We start from the raw sequence: 18,612 nt of genomic DNA on the forward strand, positions 1-18,612 counted from the left end.
ATTTGACTTTTCTCTGCGATGTCTCATGTGTTGATAGACTGGGTGTGTGCGGCCACCGGTCGCCACGTGACTATACGTTTCCAAGTTTTAAACACTTCTATCTCTTCAACGTCACTGTACCCGAATCCTAAATATCCCCATAGCAGACGCTATATTTCATGGGGGGGAAAACGTTTGCACAAAAAAAAAATGTAGTAGGTAACACACCAAAAAAAAAATTCAGCCGGATGTAGTAGACATCCAGGTATCTCTAACCATCCTAAATCTGGCCACATGAGTTGGGACATCCTAAATCTTTTTCTACCATATTAAATTGTAGATAGTATGGCTTTTGGAACGCATGGAAATAGTTTGGAAAGCAGAACAGTGGGTCTCTATCCCTGCAACTTTGATAAATGATTGTTGTTGGCATAATTTTGTCAGCCCTCGATTTCAGATGTCAGAGCAGTTTGATGTTTGTTTTTTGTTATTACCCTGATTGTTCCTCTTGATTTAAATTTGAGTTACTGTATAGTAGACTGTAGGAACCGAAGCACCCTCCGCATTTGTAACTTTTAGTATTTAAAATCCTACTCCATGTAGACACATGCTTTGCATGTCTGTCCATCCTGGGACAGTAGGAATAAGCTGTTCCTGATGTTCCTTCCAACCCCCCTCCCCCTTTGCTTTGTATATTTTAAAAGCCCCTTGAGGCAAATGTGTCATTTGTGATATTGGGATATATAGATAGAGTGGACCTGACCTTACTGACATGAGGTATTTCCATTATTTACTCTGAGATCTGAGTCTGAGGTAGAAGCCTTTCAGAAGGAGCAGCATTTACACTACAGTAATGAAGACATCATATTCATAATTAGCAATATTCTCCTCTCTGTCTTTGTGTGTGTGTGTGTGTGTGTGTGTGTGTGTGTGTGTGTGTGTGTGTGCGTGTGCGTGTGTGTGTGAGAGAGAGAGAGAGAGAGAAAGAGAGAGAGAGTTTGTGCTCACAGTATCACTCAGCCTTGTGATTCCTTCAGTGCCTGCAGGCATTAAGAATCACAGTCACGTTCCAGCGGACACTCCGGACAAAACAGTCCTAGGGAGAGGGAGTGTTTGTGTGAGTGCAAAAATAGAAAGTGCTACAGTAGGATCACAGAACATTGTAAGAATATCACTGTAATATAGAGTTTAATTATTCAAAATATTTTAGAGCAATACTTAGTCTGTAAGCATGCCATAGCATACTGTATATACATAATCTTGTTGGAAAAAGCAATTTTTTTCAATAATGTTTAAAATTCTATTAATCACCCATCCAATGATTAATATTTTAGGCTACAAATTATTGTGATTGGTGGGGGAAAGCAAATGACAGAGGTGCACTAAAAATTATCAAGATTCATCCTCTCAAGATCAAGAATACCCATTTACATAATATCAAATCAAAATCTATTTTTACAAAAGTCTGGGTGGAATATTGGGATATTGATGACACATTTGATGGCATACTGATAAACAGACTGGAACTTTGGATTGCCAACAGAATTATTCTTAGGTTTTCTAGCAGTGGAGTAAAAATATACAAAAATAAAAAACGATATTCATACAAGATCAAAATATCTGTTTTCTATATTTAAATTTTATCTAGTCATTGCTCGTAGTATTTTGTTTAACCTTCCTCCTGTCTTAACTTGCTGTTACCATCCATGGTGTTAGCGGGTCGGTTTCGACCCGTGTCTGAAATCAGCTGTAAAAACCACTAAAAACAATGATCTATCATCCAGTTTGTTTCTCATCTCTTGGTTACCTTGTTAGGCTTCCTTATCCATGAAAATATTGTTTTTAATATTTTTGGTGTAGGCGGTTGGGCCTTTTTTTTGTCAGTATGCGCCTTAATTTCAATAAAAAAAATTGTAAAATGAACCTCAAGAGAATCATATAAATAAATATTTGGTTGTTGTGTTACCTGATTATCACTGAGGGGTATGAGAACACATTTCTTAACTAAATTAGTTTTATTTATTTTTTCATATTAATATTATTGACCTTTTTAACATCTATGGTGTTACTGGTCAATTACGACCCATATATATTTATTTCAGAAAACAGCAAAAAAACTTTTATTTCAGCATTATACAAACACACAATGAAAACTAGAAAAAGTCACAACACAAAATATAGATTTGTAAGGTCAAATACACAACAACCAATCAACAAATCAAACCAATCGAAATCAATTACTAGTTCCAAAACTAGTAAAAAAAACTGAGTAAAAGTCTCTGTGTGCATGTGTATGTATGTGTGTACAGATGTGTGATAAAGAGCAACACTTTTAGTGTTCTTTGCAGAGATATTTCTTGCAGGTAAAGCACAATACGTTTATCTTTCTGTCCTTAGTGCTTCGGCAGACCTTACACCACTTAGTTTTAGAATCAGGAGGCCATTTTGACCAAAAACATGATCCATGACTTGGCTCACTGTATATCTCCTCATTTTTGAATACTGCAAATAGGAGATGTGCACTCTGCAAGTCACCAACTCTATACTGAATTGGCCTCACATGTATGGATATGCCCGTCTGTTTGTTTCGCTTTTATGCAGGTATAAGGGTGAAAAAAGTCAAAATGAGAACCTCCCCAGAGTTCACATGATTGGGAGAGGAGCTGACTGTCATTGTGTTGGCTGACAGTGCACTTATGATTTCAGTTTTGGCTCTAGTTATTGTTTTTTACATCTTATTCTATAACCGGGTCGAAAACGACCCTAACACCACCAGTGTTATAATTTCCACCAGAGCATTTTATAATTAAGTGAAACATTTTTTATTTTTTTTATTTTGTTGAAATGGAGGTTCCTGACAAAGTCAAGAAATCTTGATGCAATAAACAAAATGTAAGTGGTTCTTTTATGCATTTGAAATCCAAAACGGGTCGGTGGCGACCCTAACACGAGAGGAAGGTTAAAAATAAAGACAATTAAATAAATTGCAGGACCATGTCCTCTCAGTTTATTTTACCTTTAAAGCTGGGGTGGAGGATTTGGGGAGAAAATGGTGGTTGGGATAGAGATTCGAATCCAAATACCTCAAAAGCTCCACTTGTTCTCTTTGGTTCCTCCCCTATGGTCACTCCCTGACACGCTCTACACCAACACAGTTGTGCCAAAGTGAATGGACAGTCCCAACAGCCAATAAGAACAGAGAATCGGAGCCTTGCTCTGATTGGTCAAAGTGTCAGCTCATGTTAACTTTGACCAATCAGAAATCATATACCCCAGCTTTAACAGCAACAGTACAATAAGCCAGTTTGTGATAAAGCAAAACTGTATACATGTGACGATGGAACATCAATTTGCTGATTTTAAATTGTACTGAGAAATCCTATGTATTACCCCAAAAGGTACAGAACAGACGCAATAAGCAAATAACGGTGCTCAATGGTCATATTTGACTTATTCCAAGTCAAATGTTTTGTACATTTCAATGGTTCAAGCCATTTATTGTCCCCTTAAACGTGAACTACATCGCATGTGTTTAAAACCCAAGGTAAGGCTTTTAAAATTCATAATCCTAAAATAAAATATCAACAGCACAAGTCACAGTCACCTTAATTGATTACTTTTCTCTGCATCACTTTATACCTGTGCAGAAACTGTTCTGAAACGTTTAGGACTATACCAATTTAAGGTATATTTTTTAACTATTTAGTTTATTTCCCTCTATTTTGTGTTTTCAAATGTTTTGATTCCTTCTACCATACAGTAGGCTCATAAGCACTTTGAATTTCCTCTGTTTGAAAAGTGTCATACAAAAAAATAAAAACTTCCTTTCCCTCCTCTTACCATTAATTGTTTACCGCAGCTTAACAGCAAAAAAATACACATTATATCTCTATACGTGTCTGCACGATCCGACTGAACTCATCATCAATAACTTCTTATTACAGTGATTCTTCCTTAGGGGATCTATGCGTGATGGGCAGAGCTCGTGTCCAGCTAGTGACACCCCTGTTGGCCAATCAGTGACGGGCTTCAGGAACGCGCTGGCCAATTGCAGCATCCTGTGGGCGTGTCTGCTCACTGCGAAGTGCGTTTTTTGGAGTTTGCTAAATGACTGCAGCAAGAAAATACAGTGTCGGAGCGCACGAGGCTGGCTGTGCTGTCTACACTGTACCTCCGCGTGAGTGTGTGCGTGCGTGTGTGAGTGTGCGCGCCGGGCAGGAAGGAACCAGTGTCGCTGGCGCTCTTCTGCCATGGAACAGGCTCCACATCTGTCCAATACACAGTATACGTTATTATAACACTCATACTTCTCCTGAGGGGACTTGATTTATTATTTTGTCCTTTCTAACGGAAGCCCGGATGGGAGCGGATGCGGAGCGCGGCAGCGGCCGCCGGTGCGTCTCCAACTTGACCACCACCAGACAATGGGAGTAGCTGAGCCGTGCTGCTTCAGCGCCAACAACTACTACTACTACTACTACTACTCGCCCCTGGGAGAAAACTACGAGAGGAAGAGGGAGAAGAAGCAGCAGCAGCAGGAGGAGGAGGTAAAGAAGAAGGACAGGGAGAGGAAGAAAGGGAGGCAGACGTGTTCTACCTGCAGACCTCCCGCTCTCAGCAGCGGCAGCAGCAGCGCCGGGACTCACGCAACAGCCGATACGCACGGATCCAGAGCGACGTTCCGGCTGCCTTTGGGATGCATGTGAGGGAGAACACACTGCAAATCTGACAAGAGCATTCCTCTGTGTGGGTCTATTCTGTGAGTGGAACTAGGGATTACGCACATGCACAGTGTGCCAGACCTCTGGAGACCCTGATACGCAGCTCTTCAGCAGCCAAAACAGCCCGTGATTCATTCTTTTTTCTGCTTCCCACCAATGAAGGATTATGCCTTGTTTCCCCTTTAATCGCCGTGGATCGCATAGACTGGACTTCAGAGTAATTGGGTGTAATTGGTTGTCAATTAACAGCAGCCTGTGAGCTGCTAACGTCCTCTCGAGAACCCCCACTTCTCCTCCCCTCTTCCCCTCTCTTTGCCCCCCTGAGCCAAAAACCTGGACGAAATTCCTCCCAGCAGCCCTGCCGGTTTCTCTGCCTGCCGCTGTCCGTGGTCCTGAAAAACAATTTCGGGGTGGATTTTGTGGCTTTTCCCCGGCTCCACGGTGGCGGCGCTGGAGGCGCGAGAGCGGACACACAAGCATGGTTTCACGGCCGGTGAGGTCATGAGCATCCCGCGGCTCAGCGGCGGCGACTCCGGTATCTGAAACCGGCAAAAAAAAAGCGGAACAATTTCGCCTCACCTTGGAGGTCATAAACCATAACCATAAACCCCCCTCCCCTTCCCTTCTCTTCCTACTCCTTTTCCACAACTAAACTATTTGTTTTCCTCTCTGGAGGGAATTCGTCCAAGAGTGTGACCCCCCCTCCCCCTTCAGCAACACCTTAGCCTCCCCCTCCAAACAAAATGAGACTGGCAAAAATGTGCCGACTAAACGCGCTGGTGATCTATTTGTGGGAAACGGTAGTGTTCATCAGGTAAGCAGAAGCATGGAATGAACTTCACGAGTGAAAATAATGTGTGTTTAATTTGAATGGGGTTTGATAAAAAAAAAGAAAAATCGGAATTAGCATTTTTATTGCTTTGCTGCCATTTGGGACGTGCATGAAAATGAAAGCTGCCTTTCGGGAGGCTTGCATGGGGGGGGGGGGGGGGGGGGGGGGGGGAGCAGTATCCAGGTGAGATCTTGTGAATGTTGCCTTCGGGTTGTGCGTGTTGTTGCTCATGTGCACGTCAGCCTGCGAGTACTAGTCGGGATTGGAAGCTGACAGCGACCACTAGTGGGCTGTCTGCGTTCGTGATGTGCCTCTCAACAGGCATGCGGAGAGAAAAGTAGACTCGGAGGGCAAAACACGTTTGGCACTTAGGGGATGCTCCTATGCAGGGCCTATGACTCCAACATCTGTTAATAGTGATAACAAATGTAGGCTACACACACACTCATGCTTAAGCTTGTGTAGGTCACGTCAGTCATTGTGGAGAGGGTATATGGGTTTTCTTTCCACATAAACTAGTATTTTATTTTTGAAAAATAATAATAATGGAAATTGGAAATAATTTCATCACTTTCTAATCCCTGATTCACAATACCCTTCTTTCCTTAAAAAAAACCTTATCTCATTTGTCTCACCGTTTCAATGAGACAAACAGTTGTTATGAGCTTTGGGTTGTAATTTCTTCTTTCATTACAAGCAATCCATTAATCGAATAACAATTATTTCCGCTGCTGCTGCTGCACTGGTTGTATGTCAAGCTAAGCACCAAGCACTGAAAATAACCAAAACAACAGACCACTTTAACATATATTTCTTCACTTTAAGAATTCAAACGTGCTTGGTTTTCTTTGCTATTTTTTTTGTGCCATTGTCATCACAATATGAGGTAGTACTTTTGCCAGCAGCTACAGCCAGCCATGTTTTCGCATATTTTCCTCTTTTCTCCTCCCTGGTGTAGCCATGTTGATTTTGAGGTCATCCCCAGCTCCCTTCCGTGCTGGAAGCAACGTTTACTCATCCCTGCTGCCTCCGAAGTTGCCTATTCATCAAGGCCCTCTTGCATGCTGTATGCTGAACCCCCCTAGCAACCAAACCCTGTGTTAATGTTGCAGCAGTAGGCAGGGCATACGGTAGCGCTGCTGTGCAATTGGACGCCCCAACGGGGATGTTCTCTAAAACATGAAGTTGCAGACGTCATTTTGCCAGTGACGAATAAGGAAGACTTGACTGTTGTCACCATTAGTTGGTGTTTTTCAGTGGACAGGGTGGACATGTTGGAATTTGTAGTTGCTAGCTGTCTGTTTATATTAAAACACTTTTTGTTGTTGATTATGGTGGCTGTAGTATTGAAGATGTCATTGGTCTGACCCAAGTTGAACCCAACGGGGCCAATTGGCAAATTCTCTAAATATGATGGACCTTGTTTTAATATTTGAATAAATTGACTAAGTGAAACATGAGCAAAACCCAATACAACCACTAGGATGACTCAAAGGTTGTTTTAAAGGAGTAGGCAGATAGGCAGTATAGTGGAAGTTGGATTCTGCAGGTATTTGGCTTTATGCCACCATCGGATACCCAATGCATCATAAAGAAGGTGAATGCATTTCATAAAGAGTGAAAAGGTGTCAGATGTCATTGCCCTTCACATGCTTCCAATAATGCCCCTGAGATCATGAATAATAGCCAGAGGTTTTGGGTTTGTTTAGCTCACTGGGTTCAGGCAAGTAGTAAATTACATTTGTTATAAGACCCTGGTTGCAACATCAAGAACCACATTTTTTATAGCAACTTTTATTGTTGCATGGAGTGCTGAAAGAAGCATGCAGATCTTTTATATGAAGGCATACTCAGTCATTTTAATCCAAAACATGTTTAGTCAAAATCAGTGAATATCTACTCAACTTTGCTATGTGTCCGTAGTGTGTGGCAGCTAAAAAAACATCTGCTGTTTAAACACAGCTGAGGCTCTGAAAAAGGACATGTAAACAAAGTCGGGGAATTCAGTCTGGTCAGGAGCCCCCTGTGTCGGCTACCTGTGCTTAAGATCTCCTCCAGCATCTATATCAGATGCAGGGGGCTTATCCAATGGGACAGATGTTCCGAGCGTCGGCCATAGAATATGCGCTGGAACTCAGTTCTACATTCAACACACATTCTGTAACACTGCTGTGTATGCCTTTGAGTAAACATTGCAAAAACACAATTCAAAGGTATCTAAATAATAAACAGTCCTGCATTCTGAATATAGTTAAGGGAGTAGTTCATAGTTAACATTTCTTGTGATTTGCCCTTTCGGAGTGTTATACTAAAACATCAGAAACATTGTTATGCAGTAGCTGGTAGAGCAGCTTCTAACTACTTTCAAAAGGGGCACCCCACCATTTGTGCACATGGCTATGTGTTACTAGCCATGGGGGGTGCCATCTAACCAGTAAAAACTGGTGTTTGATAAAACCTTGATGATGTCATCAGGGCTGAGCTTTGAGATGAAGACTTACTGACGTGAGTGTTTACCAGGCTGGCAGGATATAATAAAAGAGGTGCTTGATTGGAATTGTGGGATCCTGAGTTCTTGGAGCTTGACACAGCGACTTGAAGTCATGATATTTATGGCCATGTTGTTTAAATTTTGACCTTTCTTAATTTTTCTAAATCAGTCCCTTGCAAGTCACCAAACTTTTCAAGTACAATAGATAAGAAAAAATATATTTACAGAAACTATTCAAATGGATTAATGACATAATGAAACAACACTTATAGTTTAAGTGATATGTTACCTGTTATGTTAACTAACCAACTAACCATAGCCATCAGATACATGTAGTAAAGTAAAAAGTACAATATTTCTCAGACAAGTAGTATAGTATATATTGAAGCTTAAAAACAGAAATAGTGTTATTGTAGTTACTGTGTAACTAATGTTACTATGAAGGCTACTACTTATTTTGGCCAGGCCTTGCTCGGAAAAGAGGTCATTTGACCTCAAGCAATTTTGCCTGGTTAAAAAAAGGTTAAATAAAAAAAATAAAAATAAAACTTTGCCGCAAATCCTCAGAATATTTTTGGAAAAACTAAATAATTTTCTTTGTGAATTTTCCCAAATTTGGAACAAACTGAGAGCTGGGGATGTGCCAATTAACCTTTTGTCTATACTGTTTCTCCCAATTTACACTTGAATGCATATTGTATGCAAATATCTTACAATAATGTGTTTGGGTCCTGTTTTGCAATCCAACCTGCCGGCACCTTGCATATTGCACTTTATTGCAGCACAAATGGATATTATTTCCCCTCCGCGGCGTCGGATTGTATTTCATTATGTGAACTATCAAAGGCGTTTTTTTCTACCTGCTGCAGTGACTCCCTCATTCCCATTGAATAAGGCAGCCGTTTACAGTTTGGATGGGTGGGCTGGCTGCTGGTGTCGAAGGGGGGGTGACTGCAGGAGGTTTTGCATTCAGCACACACACTGTTTAGCTAATGAACCAGACTCGGGATATTGCCGCCTCAGCTCCTCAGGCCTGGACTCTGCAGTTCCCTGCTTTAATTGATATCTCTTTCCCCTCCGTCCCGACCCAGACCCCCCAAACCTCATTCCACATTCAGCCTTATTACTAAGCATTGATTAGCCTGTCAATGGCCGGGCTAGACCTGATGAATACACATTTAATGCTTGCACATATCTCTCTCTTTCTCTCTCTCTCTCTCTTTCTCTCTCTCTCTCTCTCTCTCTGCCCCTCTGTCCTCTTATTCATCAAAGAAGCAGGCGAGTATGCTGAGAATTTAGATTAAGATTCGACCTGCAGGATATTTCGTCTCAACAAAACCTTTAATCTTGTACTTAGGTTTAAATCTGTGAATTCTGTCAGGACAGGTGACAGAAAGTGCCAAGGAGGAAAGAAAAATTCCTTTGCTGTCAGCATATCTCATCTCCAATTTACTTTACATTTTATTCAAGTGCAATTCAACTTCTTGGAACAAAAAACGAAGAACCACATTTCACTAGTTTGAAGAACACCCGTTGATGAGTGCAAATGACCCTTTACCATATCAGTCACACAAGCCGAGAGACACCACACATTTTTTTTGTCATGTTGTGAGTGTGTTTTCACCCTGTAGAAAAACTCTATTTGTGCCAAATTCAGCCTTTTGAATCATGAAACAACCTACATTTTTGACCAATGCGATTGCTCTGCCAAGCAAAATGATCTTTACTTGGAAGAAGGTTTCATGGGCGCTGATCCATAGCATGTGCACTGTTGCTTGCTTTTGATAAATGCTTGTATACTACAGAACGGTATACAACACCTGGGTGAAGGAACAGTGAATGAGTGAACATGTAAAATGATGCAGTCAGTTTGTGCTGCTGCAGATGAAAGGTTCCGGTATTTGAACCGTAGCACTATAGCCACAGCAGAGGAACGGCCTCGGTAGTGCACACGGTGGACACAACATGCTCCTCAGGCCTCCAGCTCATCGACCGCTCAGGCAGGAATGATTAATCAAACCGGTCAGCGTTGCTTTAACCAAATGCCAATGCACAAACCATGACCATCGGGGAATACCAATCAGTCAGTCAACATGATTGACAAGGCCTTTGAACAACCATTGACATCTCTGCATTGCATGGTAGGAGATTGTTGTTTAAACCGCATAATTTTTCAAGGTTCATGCAGGGCGCTTTTGGGGAAGGCTCTCCTTTTGCAACACGATGTTTGCTTGTTAGCCAAGATATTTCTAGATGTCTGTGGCCATGTATACAGGTTTTTGAGCTTTCATCTTTGTGCGTGTGTGTTGCAATGAATGGGTGTTTCAGTTTCAAGAAAAGCAGATTTATGCTACAACTTGGATCATCTGTAAAGTTTGCCAGAAATTCCTATGGAGGGAAAAAAAAATGCTTTCATTGATTTAGACAGTAGTATGAACTGAATTTATTATCTCAGTTGTGCAGGAGGGGTAAAGGAGAAATAGGCTTACAGGCTTTTGTGTTCACACTTTAATTTGCAGCAAAGCTCTATATATTTTATCTATCTTTTTTACAACTTCTCTTGTCGCAGTAGGACAGTTACAAATGAAATCATCTCCCAGTTCTGAGAGCTTAGCTTCTTCGGGGAAACAAACCAACGTTACCATTGCACTTCTGATCAAATGCTTTGCTCATTTCACATCCGCTTTCCCGTGATAATGCAGATTGATCACCCCTCTCATTTCCGCTTGCTTGCACATATAGTTTATATGCACACAAGCGTGCAACGGCCCTCAGTGTGAAAACTATTCATCTTCGACCACATCAAATGTGCAGAGTGACCTTTTCCTCTATGGATTTCTATATTCAATAAAACTCTTTAAGCTGTCCATATAAATACGTAATCTAAACAATTCACCTCTGGGCTGCTATCACCGATCCTTATGTGGAACACCATCAAGTATCTGTTCAAGGGGAAAATGTATGCAGAATCGATAGGGAAAATTGTATCTATAATTTATACGAGCAGGTTGAATATTCAGTTGTGGCTGAAATGTGCGGCACCTTGACTGCTGCTGGAAGGTAACCTTGAGCTGGCCTTGAAAAACGCAGCTGCACGTGGGAATCTCTACACAGCAGCACCATACAGGAAGCACACACACACACACGGTCACGCACACACACCTTCACCACATCACAGGGTAAATTAAAGTCGACTCGACCTGTTCATGAAATAAATTGATGTTGAAATTTGGCGAATTAGAGAAGGTCAGTCATCTGCTTTCTTAAATTATTCTAAATAAAGAAGCCCTGGATGTCAGATGCAATTGGGTCCTGACATTAAATGAAAGCCCTTATCCTGAACTAGCAGAATTAAAATAGGGACTGAACTTGAGAAAAGACTGAATGTCCTGGCCGTGGGTTCATTGAATACAATGTTAACCTCCATGTAGACGGTCAGAACAGAACAACGCTGTGACACAATGACTTAATGGAATGTCATGTTACCTCAACTGATATTTCACGCAGGTGTAACCAGTATGGTGCCTCAGTGTTGGCTGTCATCAGTATTTACAGTCATGTCGCAGGTTTTCCTTTTTTCTCTTACAGCGAGATTGTAAGTTTGACCTTTAATTTTGAACACATTGAACAGTAAAAAGCCTATGTTCTGGATTGTTTTTGGGAAGTGGGAGAGGTCAAGCTTGAGGTGCTTTTTTCACTGGAGCACAGTTGCTGATTTTACATTGTATCAGAGTTATTGTTTGTACCAAAGTTGCACTCTCAAGATTTAGTCTCGAGTAAGACACAAAACCAATGTTTGGAAGTCCAATTAAACTTTTAGAAAACATAAATCCAAAAGAACATCCTATATGTTCAGTATATCATTTATCCAGGCGGATTGCATAGAGTTTAAACCTGGAGTTTAAAAATGTGAACAATTTGAAAATTAAACTGTCTCTTTTGTATTTACTGCATCATCAAAGACTTTGATCACCCTGAAAATTGAAAGCAAAACCTTGCATTTTTAAGCTTTGAACGGGTAAATTCAAGTGACGATAAAAAGTCTGAGCTGTCGATGGGCAGGCTTTGCATGGCCACACTCATAGAATTTTAAACTCAGCTTCAAACTGAAAATAAAAAAAGGAAAATATTGATATGTCCTGTCATTTTAATGGACAGCATTCACAGACCTGAATGTTTTTAAATGGGCTTGCTAATGTAAGTGTGAGACTTGCCTGGAAAAGACGTGAGACATGGCTTTGGATTTGCCTCTTAAAGCTTAAAAATAGCCTGTGACTGCCTATGAGCAGTTACTGGGCTTCTTTCAGTGAAGGAAATTGCCTTGGCCAAACTCACCTCTACTTAGTTACTGTACTTACATTGTGCAGTGACCAACCACTTGTGCATTGAGCTTCAGGTGTGCAGCAAACTTTTTTCAAGAGTTTTGATGTGCTTTTTTTAATAAAGAAACACATCAGTGGTAGCTTAAAACGTTAACCCAATATGCTTATATCATCATGATGTGGTTTAATTTAAATACATCAGCCTTAATTTACGCCCAGAGCTGATGGTCATACTGGAAATATGAGGGTTTCTGTTCTTGAAACTGTAGCCAAATTTAATGCTGCACATTCCTCTGTTGTTGTTAAATGGCTTTCTGAGCATCCCGGAGTGTTTATAAAAAGGATCTTAGAGGGAGTTTTACTGTGTGTGCGGTGTTTGGAATGCATTAGAAGTCTCGGTCGATTGTAACTGTTGCACTTAATTTCAACTTCGGTAATCCTCTTTTGATCCCCCGAGGGACGAGTCTGCCTTTTTTTTCTTGCTGCTGTAAGCATGTAAGTCGGGGGCAGAGTTCAGAGATCAGGTTCAGCTATGGATCAGAACCTCTGGAGCTGGCTGGGATTTATCGTGTTGCTCAAGGACACTACAGAAAGATGGAGAGCTCAGCACACACTCCTGCCAGCTGCCCCTCTCAGAAATCATCCAGTGTCAGTAAGCATACTCTCCTGGTTTCGGCCAAATTAAAGCGTCTGTGTTATTTATGAACCTGTCCCTAGGGTGTTTCATTTGTTCTGCAGGTACAGGGGCCGATATTTATCACTCACATCTCCCATCATAACAAATCATAACCCACATATATATTTTATTTTCCTGTGATCAATTTCCCCCAAGTCCTCTAATGAAAAACAATCGACTGCTTTGGTTGAGTTCGCTACCCACCTCTGCTATAATTAACTTCTGGGCAGGTTCATTTCCAAAACTTGATGTATGATAATACATTATTGATTAGCAGACGGAGACAGATTTGCACCATAGATAACAGACTATATTATCAATGGCATTCTCAGCCCTTTAACTCAGTTACATGGAAGGTGAATTCCTGAAAATGTTTGAAGCTACAGTGCATTTCTGTAACTAGAGTGGGGCTGGACAGCAACAGAAGACAGATGCGTTAGTTTGGTTTGTTGTTGTAGAAAGAGAAAGAGAGCAGGGGAGAGAATTTTCTAATGACGACATTTGGGACCTTTTCCTGTAGACTTTGCATCTGTTACGGAATATATGAGAATGAGGTGGTGCTTTTAATTGTGTAAAACCTATACAAACGCGATATGTCTATCACAAGTATTGTATCTCATGAATTGCTTTATTTCTTAGGGTTACATGTCATTTTTAAAAGCCTACGATGAAAGAATATCAATTTCAGGAATGAGCTACAAGCTTATGTTCAGGAAAACGTTAAAGGAATACTTCACCCATACGGAACCAGCGTTCTATCATTATAAAATCACTATTATAATATAATGAATGACGTTTTTCTTTCCTCAGTCTTCCCTTGGCCCAGCTGTCCTGTTAATCCTGACCCTTACTGTGATGTCACAGTAAGGAAAATGTAGGGTTAGACAGTGAGACCATAAAACACTCTTTCTGCCTTTTCGCAGGCTAGGATGATCCGATTTCATTTTTTTTGTACATTTATACTACATAGGATCTCCGAGTTCAATACACCTTCATATTCCAACCGGTGAAGTAGGCCTTTAAGTCATGGGTAAGGGAAACAGAAACTTCAACTGTCTCTACTATCTCAGTGCTGTATGGTGGCATACATCGAAAGAAAAACATGTTTCGAAAAAAGGAAACTTAATATACAAAAGCACTAAAATACTATATGAAATCAAATGACACATTTGCATCAAAACAGCGACAGTAATAAAGACCAGATGGGAAAGAAATGATCTCCTGACAAATTATGTGTTTACTTGTTGTCTGCAGATGTTTTTTAATGTTTTAATTAGTTTGAAATATGGGCAGCTAAATATATACCATGCTGAGGAATCATCTCTGTGTGAGCCACAGCCCTCTGGGATTGCAAACTTCTGCTCTATGGGAATTTAAATATAGACTTCAAGTTTCATTTGCAACTTGCCCGCAAAGCTTTTTAATTGAAGTAGCTTTAAAACGTTTAACAGTTAATATACTTCAACGTATCCAGCGCGCCTCACAGCACCATGACTATAAATACATTTTTTAACACAGCAGGTCTCTATGTGTATCGGCTCATATGTGTTTATGAAGTGCATGTTTTATATTGATTGATTCACATAATTGAAACCTGTGAAACTGCGTGAAGAGTTAAATTCTGCATCCATTACCTAAGTTTCAATGCAGTCTCTATCAAAACAAGTCAATGTCCTTATTATTATTTATTATATTATTATTATAATCACCCAATATCAAAAACATCTATTTGCCTCAGGGCGCTTTACAATCTGTACAGCCTACAAAAACTTCCTCAATTCGGATGAGGAAAAAACTCTCCTATCCTTCGGGAAGATTCAGTTAGGTGCCAGAGAGGTTTCAGAAGTATGAAAGAGGTGAAAGATAGCTTAACCTTCAAGATATGACACGGTGGCTTACTGATTTAAGTTACCGGAAGGTCACACGTTTACTCACTGCAACAATAATTTATAGAACTCTCCAATCCTGGCATTCCTGTCTTCCTTGCTGTAATTCAAACGTTGGTGAATTAAATTGTTAGGAGTGTTTACCAGTTAGAAAATAAGCCTGGATTACCAAACAGTCTTCTCCAGGGCCCCCTGATGTTTAAGGGTCCCCAAAGCTTCAGGCTTAATGTTTCTCATTTGGTTCATGGTAAGGTGTTTGGGAATATGGAGCACCACTTGAGTATTACATATATTTAGCTGACATGAAAAAATACCAAGTAATAGTCCAACATGGATTTAGGAAATGATTAGCCTAGTTTAGCATAAAGACTGCAAGCAGAGGGAAACACCTCCACTTGAGTAACTAAATCCACTTTGTCACATTATTGGCCAATAGTCAGGTGCAGTGAGTCTGAAGTCTTGACGTCCGGCAAGTTAGTCTGCAAATGGGACGGAAGCTTCATGTTTTTACATTGTAATAAAACATTTTAATAAATGTTTCATCATTTTGGGAGTTAGCAGATTTTTAAAAGAAACTCATTGAATTTGCAGCACACTGGAAATGTTGCAAGAGCAGAAAATACAGGCCAACACGAGCCTCTGCAGCTACAAAGAAACATTCAAGCCCAATTGAGTGTTGACCGGATGATCTGCACTGCAAATAGTCCAGCAGAATCTCTTTTGTGAATGAAAATGCCTTTAAAAAAAAAGACTAAACAGAGTTTGACATCTGCACTGTGAGTGTAAAGAAATGAGACTCCTAGCTGGGTTTCCGGTGTTATTAGAGCGCTGGAGTGTGCGACGCGGCTCAGCCATCCAAGTATCAGACCTTCATTTGTAGTGATGAGCGAGTGATTGCTGGGCGAAGCAGGCAGCCTATCTGTTAGTGCCAGGGAAGCTAGTAGTCCTTTGCTTTCCTGAGTGTTACTAAATGCCAGGATGAGATCAATTAGGGATTCAGGTCTTCAGAGGCTTTAGGAACATAATGAGGAACACTTAGGGCTAATGATTGGAGCCTTGCATTAGCCTACACCCCACTCGCTCTTGCTTTCTCCCCTCTCCTCGCTGTGTGCATATTAGACACTGGCACAAGACAACTCAGCTGTTTTGTTCTTCTTTGCTGCCTCAGCATTGGACACGGGGGCTCCGAAGTAGCCAGCATTGATCTTTAATAGAGGCAAATTAAAGCAAATCCGAACTTTGATAAAGTAAACCCAGAGAGCAGGACGCTTGGGGGGATGATTATCAACAGAAGCAGATGGTAAGGCCTAGGACGGCTTTAGACTCTGCCGATGGTTTTGTGTCTGTTAAATCGACTGATTGTGAAACACTTCATTCCACAATGGCCCCTTTCTAGTATATGAAGGTGTGTGTTATTGAAAAACGCCTGACCTGAGTTGTAAAACAACGCAATACAGTCAGCACAACTATGACAAAAAGTCTCTGTGTTGTGGATGCCAGGCTTCCCTTGGATCATTAGGTAGTTTTATATCATTAGGTACACAATAAGAAAGCACAACTTGCAAAGAAAGGGCCACCGTAAAACATTATCATATGTTATTTTTCAATTAGCAAATAACGGTTCACAAAAAGGTTACTGCGGTTTCGAGTCAGGTACACACAAACCAAAACAACTTTAAATAAACATAGAAATTGATAAAAAAAAACGTTAATTCCGAGTTTTTTGCCCAACAGTCCTTAAAGCTGGGGTGGAGGATTTGGGGAGAAAATGGCAGTTGGGATAGAGATTCGAATCCAAATACCTCAACCGCTCCACTTGTTCTCTTTGGTCCCTCCCCTATGGTCCCTCCCTGACACGCTCTACACCAACAAAGTCATGCCAAAGTGAATGGACAGTCCCAACAGCCAATAAGAACAGAGAATCGGAGCCTCGCTCTGATTGGTCAAAGTGTACAGCTCATGTTAACTTTGACCAATCAGAAATCACATACCCCAGCTTTAACCCAAGGATACTTAAATAATAGGGATAAAAAAAATAAGGAAAGGCAACAATTCCTAATAATAATAAAGCTGGAAAGGGTCTTAAATGATAAATCAATCGTCAAATGTTTGCAGACAGGTCATTTCAGATTTACTGCATGGTGTTATAGGAAATAAACCATAGGCAATACAACGTTATATCTCTGCCTCTGCTGCTTTCCTGTTGACAATATTCCACAAACTTTTTAGAGAAATTCTGACTTACTGGCATATACCCCTTTGAGATGTCTGGATTTCTCCCAAATGACACCGTTCACTGAGGCATACAAACACCGTATTGCTTTCCCTTTCTCTCCCAATAATCACACAACAAAATAAGCTAATCCTCATATTTCTGGTACTGTCTTGTTTTATTCTTGTGTGTTGTCTATTGCTTCTTCAGTAGATCTTTGACCTGATGGCAGAGAGTTTGGCTTGTCAGAAAAATACATTCAACAAAGATAATGGCATCATCACTGTTTAGTTGTTATAGGACTTCTGTGGCTGACTGGTGTTAATGGGACAGAGACATCGTTAGTGTGATTAGCCACAGCTGTGCTTTTTCCTGCCAGGGCAAATCAATGTATATGTTATAACAAGTTCTACCGGCTCATGCCAGCTATACCGTACCTTTGGTGACGGTAGCTTCTGGGGTGTTGAATCTGTCACACTGTATCTGGACCTCAAAAAGACACAGGCTCAGCTTTGCGGAGATAACATTGGAACAGACATTTCCTGGGTGGCCACAGCTGGAAAGGTTGTCTCTTTAGGTGAGAAATCAAGTGAAATGCCACACAAGTTCTGACCACGCATGCTAGATTATGCTTCGTGCTATCCTGTAGTTATTTGAGTCCGTCGTGTTTTGGTCTTCGTCCAGAGATATTAGTACATCAGCAGCAGCTTCTCTTTCTTCTGTCAGTGTGGGAGGTTGGCTATTCTGGAACACAGTGTGGATTACAATAATAAAAAAGCAGGTGTGCTTACAAAAGTAACAATAGGATCTGTTAGCCAAGCATAAATGTAAAGTTTTTCGTTTGACTTCTTTGTCATGTCTGCCTGACAGATGGACAAGCCAAAACGCAGCTGCACACCACAACAAAATGCAACTAGCAAGTGCACCTACATATGTGACCACCAGAATCAAAACTGATATACTGTATTTTAAATGATAAGCTATAGTATTTAATTTTAAGAAAATGTCTTTTGTACAGCTTTGGGTTTTGTTAGTTCAGAGTTGTATTACTACCTGGCTGTAGCCTGGCGCTACCAGACCATCGTACTTCATTTCATTTGTACAGAAGGTCTGGAAGTGCTGTAATTGGCAAACGTTAACTCACTTGGAGGCGGGTGTCTGTTGAAGTTTAAAACTATTGGATCTGCTCAGTGCCACTCTGGATTAGCCAACCAATCGCATAACGTTTGGTCGTGAGCCGGCTTCTGACGGTGCGTTCAGGGAACTCGGAAATTTCCGACTTCACTACATATTGTAGTCTATGGATCTACCGGTACCTGGCAACGGTAACTTGTTAGAGCCTAACGTTTAGTTATTTGGATGAGAAAGGTTGTAGGCGTCCATACTTTCCCGAGCAGATGCACTGGAACACAGACAGGTCGGAACTCGGAACTACCAAGTCGGAAATTTCCGAGTTCCGAGCGTAAGGGAACGCAGCATTCAACTGAAACTGG

At 40.9% G+C, this 18,612-nt stretch overlaps 1 protein-coding gene across 1 annotated transcript in view; it reads left to right on the forward strand.

Moving 5' to 3' along the window:
* Positions 1-5,443: 5,443 nt before the first annotated feature.
* The window catches only part of glra1 (glycine receptor, alpha 1), a gene marked incomplete at both ends in the record, with an annotated part of 97,950 nt that continues 84,781 nt past the window's right edge, over positions 5,444-18,612 (forward strand). Inside the window, one exon of the mRNA XM_080036073.1 lies at positions 5,444-5,514. Within this exon, the coding sequence (XP_079892199.1) occupies positions 5,444-5,514 (71 nt within the window). The remainder of the gene's footprint in view (positions 5,515-18,612) is intronic.

The sequence above is a fragment of the Ammodytes marinus genome (genome assembly GCF_949987685.1).
Source record: "Ammodytes marinus genome assembly, chromosome: 10".
Lineage (NCBI taxonomy): Eukaryota > Metazoa > Chordata > Actinopteri > Uranoscopiformes > Ammodytidae > Ammodytes > Ammodytes marinus.